At 37.7% G+C, this 16217-nt stretch overlaps 1 protein-coding gene across 1 annotated transcript in view; it reads left to right on the top strand.

Annotated features, from left to right (window-relative positions):
- Window positions 1-16217, top strand: part of LOC140212007 (neuroplastin-like) — a 62621-nt gene that overhangs the window by 44182 nt on the left and 2222 nt on the right. Inside the window, exons 6-7 of the mRNA XM_072282359.1 lie at window positions 8366-8390; window positions 15819-15893. Coding sequence (XP_072138460.1) covers window positions 8366-8390; window positions 15819-15879 — 86 coding nt within the window. The 3' untranslated portion in view covers window positions 15880-15893. The remainder of the gene's footprint in view (window positions 1-8365; window positions 8391-15818; window positions 15894-16217) is intronic.

Here is a 16217-nt window from a genome sequence, read left to right as displayed (position 1 = left end):
TAAATCCTTTCGCATTTCACCATTAATCTCATGGATTATTGCACTGTATGATTACTTATATTTGATATACATCAAGGATGGTAGACAGCATTACATTTTAATATCTATAAGTGCTTGATTACTCAACCCTTTGTTCTAATGTGTGGATAGCATAAAATGTGTTATTTTAAGCAAGTGGCACTTCAGATAGCTGTTTGGGGCTGGACAACATAGCACATGAATCTTGTATACCTTATCATTTTGGATGTTTCTTTGTGGAGGCACAATCTCCGAAAGAAAAGCTAAGTATAAGTTAAAAGGGTTGAAGAAGCCAGCTGCAAAAGGACATACCAGAGACAAAAAGAGGAAATATGAAATAATAAAAATGTAGGATAAAGAATCAAAGAAAAGGCTTTGAAGATGGTTGCCAATGTGACTGAAACGAAACTGATGGAAGAGGCCCTTTATTCAAAGGATGTATCTTATTTCTTAATGTTTTGTGTAACTTTGTCTGTTCCTGCTTTATTAAAGCAGTTAGCATCAAGTATTGATGCAGTGAATAATTCAGCTGGAGTATATATGCCCTTGGAATTTGAATCATGTTTATATAGATAATTTATTCATTTAAAAGATGCCCAAACTAGCAAAGTATATTTCAGGGCATTCTTGACTGGCTTTATGTTTGTATTCAATTACTCAGACCTGTTTTTCTCTTTTAAATGGATAATCTACTGAGTCTTGAATTTTGGCAAGATCTTGTATTAGTAATTCAACTCGGCAAAATCTCTCAATTTTCAGTATACTTATTTGCAATTAGGGTGAGTTTGGCACTGGGTGTATTTGTACCAAGGCAGTTCAGTTTATGTGCAACCATATTTTTACAAAGTTTTCCTTCTGTATGACTGAGGTAAGACATCTTGCCGAATTGTAAGTAACAAACTTCGAGAAACAAAGTAATTGATTAAATGAAGAAAACAACTTGTGCTTGGGATAAATAAGCAGTAAAATGCATGTAATACAAGGAGTGCAGTTACAAGATACTGTAAAAAGAGGTGAAGTAGGTAAAGGGTTTCGGCAATGTTGCTTTTTAAGATAACTCCTGACAAATAAGCTTTGAATCCTTGGACATTAAAAAAAAATTGCCAGACCATTTTTTTAATGTAGAGACATAAAACGTTGTTGTAATCCTGTGCATCTAATTGGATGGTTCACTGAAACTACTGAGTAATTGTGAAACTTCTTTACTATGACAGCATTAGCAAAGATGCAAAACTACAACTTTTAATAAAATATCCAGTGGAAATTTTGCATGCTTAGTCTTCAGATAAATGTACCAGAAACAGAAGTATGCATATAGAGTTACTTCCTTTTATGATGATTTGAGACTTCATTCTAGTATGTCTGCAGTATTGTTCAAGTATGCTGAATTTATCAAGTGTACACGCTTGCTTACTATCCTTTGTACAATGGCTGTAGAGGTTAAATAAATTTGCAGTCAGCAAAAGGGTTTCTGTCTTTGCTAAATTATTTTCAAAATTTACATCTCATTTTTTTTTATTTTTCTGTCTACATCTCCCAGCTACAGAGGGCACTGAGAGGAGTAATTATTGGTTTGGTAACTTGTCTTCAAAACAATCAGTCTTAACATAAAGCAAGATACAGAGATGCTGAAAATCTAATATTACAACAAATGATATTACAACTGCAGAACATACTCAGGTCGCCATTATCTGTGGAGGGAGTAAAGGAGTCAATATTTCAGGTTGATGAAATGATTGATGAAGTTCTAAAAGATCTTTGACATGAATTGGTGACTTTGTTTCTGAATATAAATAGGACATTCAATTAAGCATGTTAAAAATGAGCAACAGTTTTGTATCATTCTTTGCAGCATCTCTGTCAAAGATTGTTCAAGTTTAGTAATGGTTAGGTTAACTTGAACAGACCCAACTAAGGAGTTTTCATATTAATCATTTTATCTATTTCAGGTGTACCATTTAAATGTGCAGCCTTGCATAGTATACCTAGAACTTAGGCATTTTAAACAGGTATTCCTTTGACTCTTTGAAATAGCATTTAATATTGATAGTTTTTATTCATGATTTAAACAAGTTTTTATAATCAAAATGCAATCAGTTTTTAACTTTCCAAATTGACTTCATTGTAAAATCGAAGGTTGACTCTCTAACTGTGAGACTCATTTAGTTCCATTGATACTATGGATTAATGAATGGAGTGGATTAACTGCTTAAGATTTTAAAAGCAATGTGTCCAAATCTGGTAGATTAGATTAGATCAGAAGTATTTCTTCATTCTTTGTGTCAGAAAAGCTGAGTCATATATAGTCATTTTAGTCAACTGGATATATGTGTTGTTTGGATGTAAATCAGTGATGGAATGCTTGACGAAGTCATCAGAGACCTTTGACGAGAATTGGTCACACTGTTCCTGAATATAAATGGGCCATTCAATTAATAGTGTCTTCATGCAATTAGTTGTCAACAAATACATAGAAGAGCCATAAAAACTGCAGAAAATGTACTTAATACAGTATTAATAGCTTTCTCTGGTTATATATCCTGTACAGTAGATGAGGTTATGGACAGTTTCAGAATTGATATCAGGAAACATTTATTCAGGCAAAAGTAAATATAAATGGGCACACTATCAAAGTCCCAAGAAGTTCTTGAGACTCAAAATTAAGATTAGTATACTTCTATTAGAGAAGATTTTTTTAAAAATAGCTAACTAAGGCAGATTGGTCATATAAAGTACAACCATAAGCTAATTGAATGGTAGAACAGGTTTAAAGGGTTGAATGGTCCATGCAACTTCCTGAATACATCAAGCTAGTTTAAAATATATAATTATCTTTTTGGAAAATGTGTTTGAGGTTTTAAAGGGCATGGGACCATTCCCGTAATGTAATTTTTATGTTAACAATGAGGCTGGGTAGTTAAACTCAGCTGTAGTTAACTTGGGTTTGGGTTCTCATGGGCAGATTTGGTGTGTTTTAGATCATTGCCAAACATAATTGATAGGTTTAGTTGAACATTGTAGTTGCATTATTTTGTAGAACATTTGCTGGTAACTGGTCACTTATTTTCTTTTTGTTTATCTAGTTAATTGTAATTGATAGAAATCCAAATAGTTTTTCCCCTTCTGAAGTTTGCTTATTTCTTTTTATCAAATATGTCATTAAAGTATTTTTTGCTGCTTCATGGAGTAAATTTAGACCATGGTTTTTTCAAAAACTGTATTCCTTTCCTCACCAGAATTTTATATATTCTGTTGTAATAGTACTTTTAAAGGAAAGGAAATATGTATCCTAGTTATTTTGGATTGAATGGTGAACTGTATTGAAAGGTGCCTGAAATGCCAGTTACCAGAGCTGTTGAATTGTAAAATGACAGATAAACAAGCTTGGACTGATGAAGCATTATTTGAAGTTGGAATGGGTAGTTAGGTTTATGAAGACTAGAGAGAGTAACATTTGATTTTTGAATCTCAATAACCTGCTCACAGATGCTACTACAAATTTCAATAGGTCATTTTTTGAGCAATTGATGATCAATATTGTTTTAGCATCAGCATTCATTATTTCAAGTGTGCACTGAACATAGCTAAAGGTGTTTTGGTTACTACTTAACCTCAAGTTCAACTGAACTCCAAAATACCTTGCTGGTACTACTCCTTTCCTATGTGCTGTCAATTTGGTTTATCAAAAATGTTGGACCATTCCCAGTACAGTGTGGCATTGCAATCTGAGCATTTAATCTGTTTTAACATTCAGAATAAAATACATTTATCTTTTTAAAGTTTATCAAAATATTGCTTACAGAGTGTTAGTGAATCTCTGACTTGCATTATTCTCAGTAATGTTTTTGTTTTGTGGTTCTAGTTTCTTACAGAATTGTTATAGCCTAAAATAGTTGGGGGAGTAGGCTAGACAGCTCTCTGGAGCTTGCCAGATCATTCAGTAATCCTGAGCAGTGTACATGATTATATATCTCATTGTCTCTTAATTTTAAAAATACAAGTTTATACAAATTTATGTAATGACTGATCATCCATAGTTGCTTAAAAGTACGAAATTCCCAAGATTCATGATTACCTGCGTGTTGAAATTTCACTTTGTCTCAGCAATAAATGGCTTGACCTTGTCTTTAACTACTCCCATGTTAAATTTTCTAAACACAGGAAGGAGCTCTTTATAAAGCCCTCAGAATTGTGTATACTTCATTGAGATCAGCTCCATTTTTTCTCAAATTCATAAAACAGGATTTTACTTCATTGGCTCCTACAGGATAATAGGACATTTAATTCATCAGTGCATTTGTGTTACCAGTCCTCCTCCAAAGCAAGAGTGATAATGGTAGAGATTCTCCATTAGAATAACCTTCATATCTCAACTAATTAGGCATATAATGTATTTTTGTAAAGCTATCTGGACCTGAAGACTTTATGAAGCCTTTGTGCAGTCTTTGCCTTTGATGTTCATGGGTATTTGAGAGATGAGAGAAAAATACTTCAAAACCTGGTTACCTCAAGAATGTAAAAATTCCGATATATACATGATGGAAGTTTGGGAGAATTTGCACTTCATATGCGAGACTTGGTAATTCAATATATTTTTGAACCTGAGAGCTCAAGTAGTACTCAATCTGGAGCACACTAATAGATAGCTAGAATGAACAGGTAAAGCTTTTTGATGTATGTGCCTACATCAGTAATGGTACAGAAAGTAAGGCAAGAAATAAAGCAATGCTCATGTTTTTTTTAGAACCTCCTCCTTGAAAGATACACACTACCCCAGTTTTTTTAATGCTCCAGATTATACAGTTCCCTCTTCCAGACATGGATGCCATTTCTCAGTTTTTTTTTTACAAGAGCAGATAGCCAAATCGAGATCTTCAAACTAGCGTCTAGATTAGAACTATGGTTTGTATTGATATTTGTCGGTTATTGTGACTTCTTTTCTTTCCCTCAATTGCATCATACCCTAACACTGGTGGTAAGTGAGAGAATTGCATGCTCGAGTTTGTTTCTCCTCAGCTTCAAGTCTGAAGTGCATCAGTTCATGATGTTGAAACTTTTTTCCAAGTCCTCATCCACGTTCACAATTTTTTTTTGGTATCTTCCATTCAGTTTTTCTGCTGCCCATTTCTGGATTTGTAGTTCTGTTTTCCTTTTCTTTTTAGATTCTTCGTTTGAGTTTTTTGGGTTTAGTCTGCTCTTTTTCTGTACTGGGGATGTTACAGGAGTTGGCCAGAACTAATGGCCTGTAAACCTAGAGTGCTCTTAGGTTTGAACTAGCTGTCTTCTGGGAGCTATATGGCTTATGATGAGGACTCCAGCCATGCGATGGTCTGTATCAGGGATATTACACATCTGCATGTATCATGGCAGATGGCTAGTGTAAAAGCTGAATTGTTTTTGGTGCAAATTCCGCAGGGGTGATATGGTGAAGTCACAAATTAGGAATAATCCTAGCCAGTGTAGTATTGAATTAAAAATACTCTTGGGTGTTTTTCAACCTTCCCATAGCTTGCATTTCTTATCAGATCAGACACCTCAGTTTCAAGAATTGAACTCCGTTCTAAATTATCATTGCCTAATGCATTATATCTGTACAGAAGATAATTTATGCATGTGTGTTCATGTATTTTGAAAATAGATGATAAAAGGGAAATCAAATTCACGGTAAAATTGTTTGGATAATTGGGTCAGTTGGTTTTGAACAAATATAGTAAGACTCTATGCATATCAATCTTGCCTATTGCTGAAAATAGTCAAGATTGAATGAATAATCTTAAAATGAAAGAATTACTATCCCTATCCAAGGCCAAACTTTTTTTTTTGTCTATTGCATTAACTATAGAAATGAAGTGTTCAAAATATTTTGAAGTTATATTTTTCGTCAAAAGCAATCTTTTATCTGTAAGAAATGCAAAGTGGGATTTGGCAGATGTACAATGTTCAAACGTTTTCAATCAGGTTTACGAATTTTTTGCCCATTCAAGTACAGTTGCATTTCACTGATATTGGAGCCATACCATAGCTTAATTTAGACGGATAGAGTAATTACTGTGCCTGAAAAACGTTTGTGTGAAATTTACTGTAGAAGCTCTGGGTAAATGAGTTTCTGTTACAACTTGGCCTGAACATCTCAATTGGAAATAAGTGATTCCTCACAATAATTTTTGAGATCTGCACTTGTACTTGAATATTTCTTAAGTAGAATACGCTCCTTTTAAGATCCAACCTGCATCTCTGCATTTTTAGGAGTTTAGGTTGGTTGCAGCTTTTTTGTAAATCTTAGCCTGGGATAGGAATTATATATATAAAAAAAAAAGAAGCACGCACTTTTGCTCCCTGAGGCCTTTTAATTTATGAATTTTGCTTGGCTCCTGAGTTTAAAAGGAGTGTACTGTACGTTCCACCATCCTACAACCACCGAAACCCCTGTGCTGGATTTAAGTAAGCTTAAATTCCATTGAAACAATCACGCATCATTGAAAATAAATAATTCAGTTTTTACAGATGATAAAAGGTGCTTTTTAATCTGCCATGCAAGTCTTCTGATGCAAAAAAAATTGCCTGGTCTTTGTCCTATCAAGAGTCATATAGCTCATTGATAATTTAGTCTACTTTAGCAAACTCTGGGGATAAAGAGCAGGTGGTATTGGGGAAACAATCCTATATACTCTTGTACTTATCTCAATTCCTGATGCGTCTCTTGATATGCATAAACTGTGTATATATCTTCACTATTTTTGCGACACTGATGTCTGGTTGTCTTAACTGGTCTAGTTTTCCTTGTACACTGTTAACAAATGCGTCTTTGCCAGTGACTGAGACCTGTGGCCACTGGTTTGTTGCTGGTGTTTCTCGGCTGTGAGCTGTTGGTTTGTGGTTTGATTCTTTTTTCGGTCTTCCCAGACACTTGTGTGTGCTGGCGGTGGCTTTCTCTCCGTGCATCAAGGTACAGATGGAGTAATGGCACTTTCACAGCCCAGGAAATGTCGCCATTACTCCTAGTGCGTGCTGTCAGGTGGCTGCGTTGCAATAAATCTCCATACTTGCTTCATGTACACCAGACACCTTGTGGAATCCTGCTTAATCCATTGGGCATAATTCAGGATTTATCCGGAGAACAATCCTATATTACTTTTGTTTCCAACCACCTCATAATATACTTTCTTTGATTGAAAGAAGTTTGGTCAGCCCATTAGAAATGATTCTTTCGAATATTTCATCTTTCACTTAAAGACAAATTTCTGAACACCTTAAGTCAAATTATTTTATAGTCAGATACAAAATCAATAGCAAATTCTTTTGCTCCACTTAAAAATAAATAAGCTTAAGAATGCTAGATATTCTCTGCTAATTGCAAAAATGGGTTTGACAAATAATTCTATCATGAACAGACATAAAATCCTGTGTATAATATAAATTTGCAGAATAATTCATGACCCTTCAGGGTTACAGTTCTTGATATTAATAATTTCAAAAAATATAAATGACTCATGAAGATTAGGTTCATTTAGTTTTGTTAGTATACATTGCTGGCCCAACTGAAATAATTCTGAGATCATTGTAGTAGGATTATTGTCAGAAAACAGTAATTGTTACCTTCAAAGTTTCTTGCATCAGCCACTTGTGTGAAATATACATATAGTTACACATATCTGTATAATTTTAAAGAATTACCTTCAGTATGCCCAGAAACACCTGAAGCCTTGATACCACTGCAGCACTTTTGTCTACTTTCCCTCCATCTTTCACTCTCAAATCTATTGTGCTTGTACTTTATATACTATTTGTGAAGGCATTGGCTTCCCCCATTCCTGCCCCTGTTTTCCTTCTCACTTCTTGTCCTGCTTTTGTTCCTCACTTCACTGGTCCCATCACTTTTCACCTTTCATGGATACTGGCTATTGCCCTGTTTCTTTCCCTTCTGCACCCCCACCACCCTCTGCCCCACAAATTCTATGTGCCATTTTAATCAAAGCTTGTACAGTAAGCCATATTAAGCAGGATTCCACAATCAGATGTTGGATTATGTCTTCTCATTGGTCTAAAGCAGTGAACGACTGGAACTTGGGGACAAGATGAACATTGAACTTACATGATCTGTCCATATAGTTGCAGTATTTCATGATGAGCCTAAAAGGTGTTAACTGACCATGTAATAACTTTTATTTTGCCATTTGAATGTAATGATTTAGAGACTAACTCCATGACAAATTCTATCGTTGAAGTAGAGCTGTGAAAGGCATTTGGTGCTAACACTAATTTTTTTTGTTGAAATGTCTAACATTTTTTCCTTTATCCTCTTTTCCTTCCATTTTCCCCTTGCAAATTCACAATTCGACTGCTGCAGATGATGAGCCAGTTTCTGGACCAATGTAAGTATACACTGGATATTGATATTTATTACATTTGTAAGGATGTTAATTTAAAATGACTGTTCAGCTCGAGTTTCAAGTGAGTGACTAAGTGACACTTCCTCCACTCTGTCGTTCACTCTTCAAAATTAGAGTTGTCAATTCAGTGTGAATTTAGGGAGTAGCGTGATCTCTTAGTGCTGAGTTAAGATTGCCCAATCTTATTTCCTCAAATAGTAAATAGTCATGAAGTTATATACTATGGAATCAGGTCCTTTGACTCACCTCATCCATGCTGAAGAAAATGCATTCCTGAGCTAGTCCCGTTTGCCTGCATTGACTCATATCCCTCTAAGGTCTAAACCTTACCTACCTGTGAATCCATCCAAAGATCCTTAAAATGTTGTAATTGTACCTTCGTCTACAAGTTTGTCTGGTAGCTCATTCCATATACACATCACCTCTGTGTTGAAAAAGTTTCTGCTTGGGTCTGCTTTAAATCTGTCACCTGATAAAAGATCACAGCTTGAAATGTTGTTTCCATTCCATATGTATCAATTGACATGCTGAAGAGTTCCATCATTTTCTGCTTTCAATTCCGATTCATTTCACCTCACTTTCAAACTGAGCTGGATTTATCTTTCATATCAACCAGAAAACTTATTAATTTTAATGCTTGTTCTTTCTGTTGGCTTGTATACGATATTGAACTCGTATGAAGCTGCAATAGGATAATATCGTGAATTTTTTCCTAGTGATGTAAGTGTGAAAATGTCTCATCCTGTAACATAATTTTTCCCTTCTATATCATCTTTCTGATGTGTTTCTTAACAAGCACCCTGATTAATACTGTAGTGCTATCTGCACCTCAATAATTCTGGGTAGCACTTTCATCCACATATGTCTGTATTAATGCATATACCTATAAGCATATCTTTTCTTATAGAATATGTAAGAAAATTGATGAATAACTGAATATTTTGATTTGCTTGATATAAAATTCTAATCTGGACTCAATCAATATTAGAAGTTCTTCAGCTGTAATTTTGAGACCAGTTATGAAATTTAAGATGTGGTCCTAGTCACTGAGGTTTTGTTCAATAAAAACCATCATGTCAGTGTGTGCCGAGATCATGCCTCCTATTGATCCTGATAGTTGCTAGGAAGAATAGGTCTGCTGACGGTCCTACATAGTAAGTTAAGCCCCTTTCATAATTAGACTATTGCCTTCTCATCCATTCAGGATGCAATTTCTCCTGTATCTTGACTATATTTCCTTTAAGAAATCATACAGCAGCTCTTTATAGTAGTACAAAGATCTCCTGGTTCACCAGTAAAATGCTGCATGAACTTAAATGTTTTCCATATAACCACATAACAATTATAGCACGGAAACAGGCCATCTTGGCCCTTCTAGTCCGTGCCGAATGCTTACTCTCACCTAGTCCCATCTACCTGCATTCAGCCCATAACCCTCCATTCCTTTCCTGTCCATATACCTATCCAATTTTTTTTTTTAAATGACAAAATCAAACCTGCCTCCACCACTTCTACTGGAAGCTCATTCCACACAGCTACCACTCTCTGAGTAAAGATGTTCCCTCTCGTGTTACCCCTAAACTTTTGCCCCTTTACTCTCAACTCATGTCCTCTTGTTTGAATCTCCCCTACTCTCAATGGAAAAGGCCTATCCACGTCAACTCTATCTATCCCCCTCATAATTTTAAATACCTCTGTCAAGTCCCCCCTCAACCTTCTACGCTCCAAAGAATAAAGACCTAACTTGTTCAACCTTTCTCTGTAACTTAGGTGCTGAAACCCAGGTAACATTCTAGTAAATCTCCTCTGTACTCTCTCTATTTTGTTGACATCTTTCCTATAATTCGGTGACCAGAACTGTACACAATACTCCAAATTTGGCCTCACCACTGCCTTGTACAATTTTAGCATTACATCCCAACTCTTATACTCAATGCTCTGATTTATAAAGGCCAGCATACCAAAAGCTTTCTTCACCACACTATCCACGTGAGATTCCACCTTCAGGGAACTATGCACCATTATTCCTCGATCACTTTGTTCTACTGCATTCCTCAATGCCCTACCATTTATTATGTATGTCCTATTTTGATTAGTTCTACCAAAATATAGCACCTCACACTTACCAGCATGAAACACCATCTGCCATCTTTCAGCCATTCTTCAAACTGGCTTGAATCTCTCTGCAAACTTTGAAAACCTACTTCATTATCCACAATGCCACCTATCTTAGTATCATCTGCATACTTACTCATCCAATTTACCACCCCATCATCCAGATCATTAAGGTATATGACAAACAACATCGGACCCAGTACAGACCCCTGAGGCATACCACTCGTCACCGGCCTCCAACCTGACAAACAGTTATCCACCACTACTCTCTGGCATCTCCCATCCAGCCACTGTTGAATCCATTTTACTACTTCAATATTAACACCTAACGATTGAACCTTCCTAACTAACCTTCCGTGTGGAACCTTGTCAAAGGCTTTACTGCAGTCCATATAGACAACATCCACTGCTTTACCCTGGTCAATTTTCCTAGTAACCTCTTCAAAAAATTCGATAAGATTTGTCAAACATGACCTTCCACGCACAAATCCATGTTGACTGTTCCTAATCAGACCCTGTCTATCCAGATAATTATATTATCTAAGAATACTTTCCATTAATTTACCCACCACTGACGTCAAACTTACAGGCCGATAATTGCTAGGTTTACTCTTAGAACCCTTTCTAAACAATGGAACCACATGAGCAGTACGCCAATCCTCCCGGACCATCCCTGTTTCTAATGACATTTGAAATATTTCTGTCAGAGCCCCTGCTATTTCTACACTAACTTCCTTCAAGGTCCTAGGGAATATCCTGTCAGGACCTGGGGACTTATCCACTTTTATATTCCTTAAAAGGGCCAGTACTTACTCTTCTTTAATCATCATAGCTTCCATAACTACCCTACTTGTTTCCCTTACCTTGCACAATTTAATATCCTCCTCCTCAGTGAATACCGAAGAAAAGAAATTGTTTAAAATCTCCCCCCATCTCTTTTGGCTCCGCACATAGCTGTCCACTCTGATTCTCTAAGGGACCAATTTTATCTCTCACTATCCTTTTGCTATTAATATAACTGCAGAAACCCTTTGAATTTATTTTCACCTAACTTGCCAAAGCAACCTCATACCTTTCAGCTTTTCTAATTTCTTTCGTAGGATTCTTTTTATATATTCCTCGAGCACTTCATTTACTCCAAGCTGCCTATATTTATTGTAGATCTCTCTCTTTTTCCAAACCAAGTTTCCAATATCCCTTGAAAACCATGGCTTTCTGAAACTTTTAACCTTTCCTTTCAACCTAACAGGAACATGAAGATTCTGTACCCTCAAAATTTCACCTTTAAATTACCTCCAATTCTCTATTACATCCTTCCCATAAAACAAATTGTCCCAATCCACTCCTTCTAAACCCTTTCGCATCTCCTCAAAGTTAGCCTTTCTCCAATCAAAAATCTTAACCCTGGGTCCAGTCCTATCCTTCTCCATAATTATATTGAAACTAATGGCATTGTGATCACTGGACCTGAAGTGCTCCCCAACACATACCTCCGTCACCTGACCTATCTCATTCCCTAACAGGAGATCCAACATTGCCCCTTCTCTAGTTGGTTCCTCTATGTATTGCTGCAAAAAACTATCCTGCACACATTTTACAAACCCCAAACCATCCAGCCCTTTTACAGTATGGGCTTCCCAGTCTATGTGTGGAAAATTAAAATCTCCCACAATCACAACCTTGTGCTTACTACAAATATCTGCTATCGCCTTACAAATTTGCTCCTCCAATTCTCGCTTCCCATTAGGTGGTCTAAAATATACCCCTATAAGTGTTACTACACCTTTCCCATTCCTCAATTCCACCCAAATAGCCTCCTTAGATGAGCTCTCTAATCTATCCTGCCAAAGCACCGTTGTAATATTTTCTCTGACGAGCAATGCAACACCTCCCCCTCTTGCCCGTCCGATTCTATCACACACCTGAAGCAATGAAATCCAGGGATATTTAGTTGCCAATCACACCCCTCCAGCAACCATGTTTCACTAATTGCTACAACATCATATTTCCAGGTATCAATCCATGCTCTAAGCTCATCCACTTTTCTTACAATGCTCCTAGCATTAAAATAGATAAATTTAAGAAACTCTCCACCTCTTACTCTCTTTATCCCTCATGGTGCAAACAACTTTATTATCTTTTTCTTCTTTCTCCCCTACATCTTCGGTCTGAGCGCTTCCCTTCTCTGTCACCTGCCTATCCTCTCTCTCACACTGTCTACCAGCTTTCTCTATTTGTGAACTAACCTCCTCTCTCCTAGTCTCTTCAATTTGATTCCCACCCCCCAACCATTCTGGTTTAAAGTCTCCCCAGCAGCCTTTGCAAATCTCCCCGCCAGGATATTGGTCCCCCTGGGATTCAAGTGCAACCCGTCCTTTTTGTACAGGTCACACCTGCCCCTAAAGAGGTCCCAATGATCCAGAAACTTGAATCTCTGCCCCCTGCTCCAATCCCTCAGCCACGCATTTATCCTCCACCTCATTCCATTCCTACTCTCACTGTCACGTGGCATAGGCAGTAATCCCAAGATTACTACCTTTGCGGTCCTTCTTCTCAACTCCCTTCCTAACTCCCTATATTCTTCTTTCAGGACCTCTTCCCTTTTCCTACCTATGTCATTGGTACCTATATGTACCACGACCTCTGGCTCCTTACCCTCCCACTTCAGGATATCTTGGACTCATTCAGAAACATCCCGGACCCTGGCACCAGGGAGGCAAGCTACCATCTGGTCTCCTGACTGCGTCCACAGAATCGCCTGTCTGACCCCCTATCGAGTCCCCTGTTACTACTGCCCTCTTCTTCCTTTCCCTGCCCTTCTGAGCTAAAGGGCCGGACTCTGTGCCAGAGGCATGACCATTGTTGCTTCCCCCAGGTAGGCTGTTTCTTCCCCCCCCCCCCCCCCCCAACAGTACTCAAGCAGGAGTACTTATTGGCAAGGGGTACAGCCACTAGGGTACTCTCTAGTACTTAACTCTTCCACTTCCCCCTCCTAACCGTGACCCACTTGTCTTCCTCCTGTAGCCCCGGTGTGACCACCTGCCTGTAACTCCTCACTCTCCCTGACCAGACGAAGGTCATCAAGCTGCAGCTCCAGTTCCCTAACATGGTCCCTTAGGAGCTGCAGCTCGGCGCACCTGGCGCAGATGTGGACATCCAGGAGGCTAGGAGACTCTAGGACCTCCCACATCCGACACCGAGAACAACAAGCTTCCCTCACACTCATACTTCCCCCTTTCTTCAATAACAGGAAAAATTGAAAACCAAACCTACTTTGCCTCGCCCGTTTCTGCCTAAGCCCGTTGAGCCAAAACCCTTAAGCCTTCACTCTGCTCCCGGCTCACTCCGCTGCCCGCAAAACGACGCTGCCCATTGTAAAAAGCTGTGTTCCTTTTAAATCTTCCGCACTTCACTGCCCGACGTCACACGGCTGCGCAGTCCTGCGTCTCAACTCCGATATTCAAATACAGATCTAGCTCCAACTATTACTCAATAAGATGGCAAGATGGTTTTCTTTTATTTCTTGAATACTGTGCTACTAAACACAAGTTTTTGTTTGCTATCAAGTTGCTATTGTTTATACACCTTCTACAATGAAACTATACTGCTACTTAGTCTTAAAGTGGCCTTGCTGAATTTCAGTGATGTGGGCAAATCTTCCAACAAGCCAGATCTTGCTGTTTGGATAGCTGTCACTATCTGCACCCACTTCATGTCTATATTTACCTGGCCCAGATACAGAGAACCTATATTACTGACCTGAAGCAACACACATCGAAGTTGCTGGTGAATGCAGCAGTCCAGGCAGCATCTATTAGAAGAGGTACAGTCGACGTTTCCGGCCGAGACCCTTCGTCAGGACGAAGGGTCTCGGCCGGAAACGTCGAATGTACCTCTTCTAATAGATGCTGCCTGGCCTGCTGCATTCACCAGCAACTTTGATGTGTGTTGCTTGAATTTCCAGCATCTGCGGAATTCCTCGTGTTTACTGACTTGAAGATTTGCTTTATTGGTTCTGACAGGCACAAAGCTGGGCAAAGGTCTTCTGATTCTCTGGAAACAAATTTATGGCTTTCAATGTTCTTGGTGATACTATGTCAACAGCAGCATTGAGGGGAAAGTGGGGTTAAGGTGCTTTTTACATTGTTTTGTCAATTTAATGAAGGATTAAATTTTGCAATATATTTAAGAATGAGTTAAACATTTAAAATTAAGATTTTACAAAGTGAAATTAGCTAAAACTGCTTAGATTTGAGCTCTGTTGCAAGTCTCTGTGACACTTATTCATTTAGTTCACAACTTTGTTATTTGAGAAGGCATGTACAGAGATGCCAAACTTCTACTTAATGCCAAAGGATACATTTATAGACCATACAATACAGTAGCAGAATTAGGCCATTCTGTCTTATCAGTTCTGCATTCAAACGCGTCATTTTTTCAACCCCATTCTCCCTATAATCCTTAGTCCCTTTACCAAACAAGAACCTATCAGTCCCTGCCTTGATTATGCACGATGCCGAGGCCTCCACAGCCTCTGTTGCAACAAATTCCACAGATTCACCACTCATTGGCCGAAGAAATTCCTCCTCATCTCAGTTCTAAAGATACATCCCTTTATTCTGAGGCTGTGCTCTTGGATCCTACTCCAATTTACCAGCAAAATCTGGAAATTAGCTAAATGTAGGGTTCTTTCCTTTGGACCAAGCTGCATTCGGTGCTAAAATTTTGCTTTCAGTGTTTACTCCTCATATTGAGCATCCAGCAATAAAATTACATTTTTAAATAGACTCCCATATTGCAAACAGATACCTATAGATTATTTTTAATGCAGGAAGTACTGTTTTTTTTAGTGTAAAGCGAGGTTTATGCCCCAAAAGAATCTTAAGGCAACAAGATTTAGTTACAACGCAAAAGCAATCAACATCACACCAACAATATTGGCTGATTTCCCTAGAAGCATCACTTACAGCTTTCATTGATCTCAGTGGAGCTGCATGAAACAGCCACATTGAGAGGAATAGAGAGGTGAAGTAGGATGTTAAGAAAATTGTCCTTTATTTTGACACATTTTTGGCATCCTAAGGAAGGGTTGAACTTGGAAACTAATTGCAGGTTGTTTGCATCTTGTTGGAAAAGCACACTGGAACAAAAGACATTGCGTTAATTACTCAGTTTAATCTGTTTTAACATTTGTCTTTGTTTTCATTCCATAATATTAGAGCATTGTTGCATTTGTGTAAAATTACTATAAGTGGCTATTGACTTGTAGGATTTCTTCGTTACAATTTCAAACAGGAAAACTAATTCCACAAATAATCATAAGGATAAGAACTTGCGCCAGAGGAACACCAACTAAACCTTGATTATCAAGTACGTACTTTGATGTTTGATTTCTCGTTAATAATTTTTACTTAATTTGATTGTACATTTGAGCTTAATATGTCAAAATATGTACCTTAGCTTTTACACATAGATAAGGAATTGGCAGTGTATCAAATCTTGTTCATCACTGGCAAGAACCAAGAAAGAATCCTCTTCCTTATGTGCATTTCAACTGTTTTAGTTTCCCAAGTGGAATATCCCAAGTAACAGTCATCCTTTCAGTCCAAGATGGTTAACTGTTTATTCCTCTCCATTGGTGCTACCTGACCTGCTGAGTTCTTCCATCATTTTGAAAACAGTTCAGTGAAATTT

The sequence above is a fragment of the Mobula birostris genome, chromosome 18, assembly GCF_030028105.1.
Source record: "Mobula birostris isolate sMobBir1 chromosome 18, sMobBir1.hap1, whole genome shotgun sequence".
Lineage (NCBI taxonomy): Eukaryota > Metazoa > Chordata > Chondrichthyes > Myliobatiformes > Myliobatidae > Mobula > Mobula birostris.
Note: the sequence above shows the minus strand (reverse complement) of the source record. Positions and strands in the feature narration are given on the sequence as shown.